This window comes from Apaloderma vittatum, unplaced genomic scaffold, assembly GCF_000703405.1.
Source record: "Apaloderma vittatum isolate BGI_N311 unplaced genomic scaffold, ASM70340v1 scaffold28698, whole genome shotgun sequence".
Lineage (NCBI taxonomy): Eukaryota > Metazoa > Chordata > Aves > Trogoniformes > Trogonidae > Apaloderma > Apaloderma vittatum.
This window is the reverse complement of record NW_009732858.1, coordinates 4593-6170: the sequence shown is the minus strand read 5'-3', so window position 1 is coordinate 6170 and position 1578 is coordinate 4593. Positions and strand designations below refer to the sequence as shown.

Below are 1578 nucleotides of genomic sequence, written 5' to 3'. Positions count from 1 at the left end.
AGCGGGTGTCTCCCGGGACGGCGCTGAAGCTCGTCTGGCAGCCGCTCTCCTCAGTTTGGAGCCTGGTGGGCTGCTACTGCCCCTGGCAGCGTGCGAGGAGAGAGGAGCGAGCCCTCCCTCCTCCGCGGGGATGGACAGCGAGTTCTGGGCAGAACTGGGCTCCCCTTGGACTTAAGAACCCTTAGTTCCCCGGGCCAGGCGGTGAGGCGACTTTAAAATGGCACAAGCTGGAGATGATGGAAGTAAAAGCAAGCCATCATTAAGCGATTCATTAGAAAATCTATCCGTCTCTCTATCTGCGTCCCTGTCTGTCTGCTATGTCTGCTACCTCTGCCACAATTACATATTGACCGGACAGGACCGTCTACTATCTCAGGATTCATCTACTTACTCTTCTTTCTATTATTTAGTACATCGCTTGTGAAAGAGACGAGGCTTTTGAAGAGAATTACCCAATTTTTGGGGGGGAGATATAAAATGATCGCCCAAATATAAACACATCAATAAACAGGGTGCACAGCATCCTGAGAGGATCCGTTTGAACTGCTCGCGTCTGGATTCTTTCTGTGACATATGTCTGGTTTTATAGTTTAAATGGTAATCAGATCTCAGAAAGAATCCAGCGTTAACTAAAGCATTAGGAGCTGCAACCGCATAATCAATCCTCCCAGAGCGATCTTTCTCCCTAAGAGAATCTTCAGCGCAGCAGCGAGCATTTTATCTCCAGGAAATTTAAGCCCAGCTTGGCGTCGTGGCGGTAATGTTAGGCTGGAAGCAGACTCCTTCCTCGGTAGTTTAACGCGAGAGGCACCAGGCCCCTTTACGGTTTCCAATGATCCGTGATAAACAATAACACGTCTTTTATTTCTTAAAAAACGAGACAATCAAATAAAATGAGCAGAGCCTGAGCATAAAACACCGGGCGAGCCGTGGGTTTATTAATTTCGTGAGACACATAGGCTGTGCAGGGAGGTAAGCAGGCTTTGCTGCCGGAAAGCCCAACCGCGGGAAGAGAGGAGTGATAGTAAAAGCTTCATCTGGACACTGCTTTAGCCTAGGTATAATAAACATCAAGACCGCCGGGCTATTTTATAGCGGTGCGTGTGATAAGAGGGGAGCAAAACTCGAAGCCAGTAACAACCCAAGCTCGCTCCTTCCCCTTCCGGGGAGCGTGGCTCCCGCCTAGGCGCAGGCACTCGCCCATGTGTGTGAAGGGTGCGCGCCTGTGTCTATGGAAATCCATATTACACATTAATATACATCTATCTCTCAAATTCAGAGGTCGACCTGAGAGCAGCTCGGTGCATACGAAACCAGACGGGGAGGGGTTCATTGGCTGCAACCGTCTGCCGTGGTGCGGGGGTATCTCTAATCATATTCAGCATGTTTTGCACAAGAAATGTCAGCCAGAAAGGGCTATCTGCTCCCTTCGCCAAATTATTCCACAACAATGTCATGCTCCGAGAGCCCGGCTGCAAACTCTTTTTTGGTAGACTCCTTGATCAGCTCGGGCAGAGGGGAAGCGGCGGGAGCAGGAGGCGGAGGCGGAGGAGGAGGCGGCTACTATCCCAACAGTGG

At 50.6% G+C, this 1578-nt stretch overlaps 1 protein-coding gene across 1 annotated transcript in view; it reads left to right on the top strand.

The window, feature by feature from the left end:
- The first annotated feature begins 1399 nt into the window (after positions 1-1399).
- The window catches only part of LOC104278647 (homeobox protein Hox-A10-like), a 2520-nt gene continuing 2341 nt past the window's right edge, over positions 1400-1578 (top strand). The window contains exon 1 of the mRNA XM_009875675.1: positions 1400-1578. This exon is cut by the window's right edge and continues 5 nt beyond it. Coding sequence (XP_009873977.1) covers positions 1400-1578 — 179 coding nt within the window.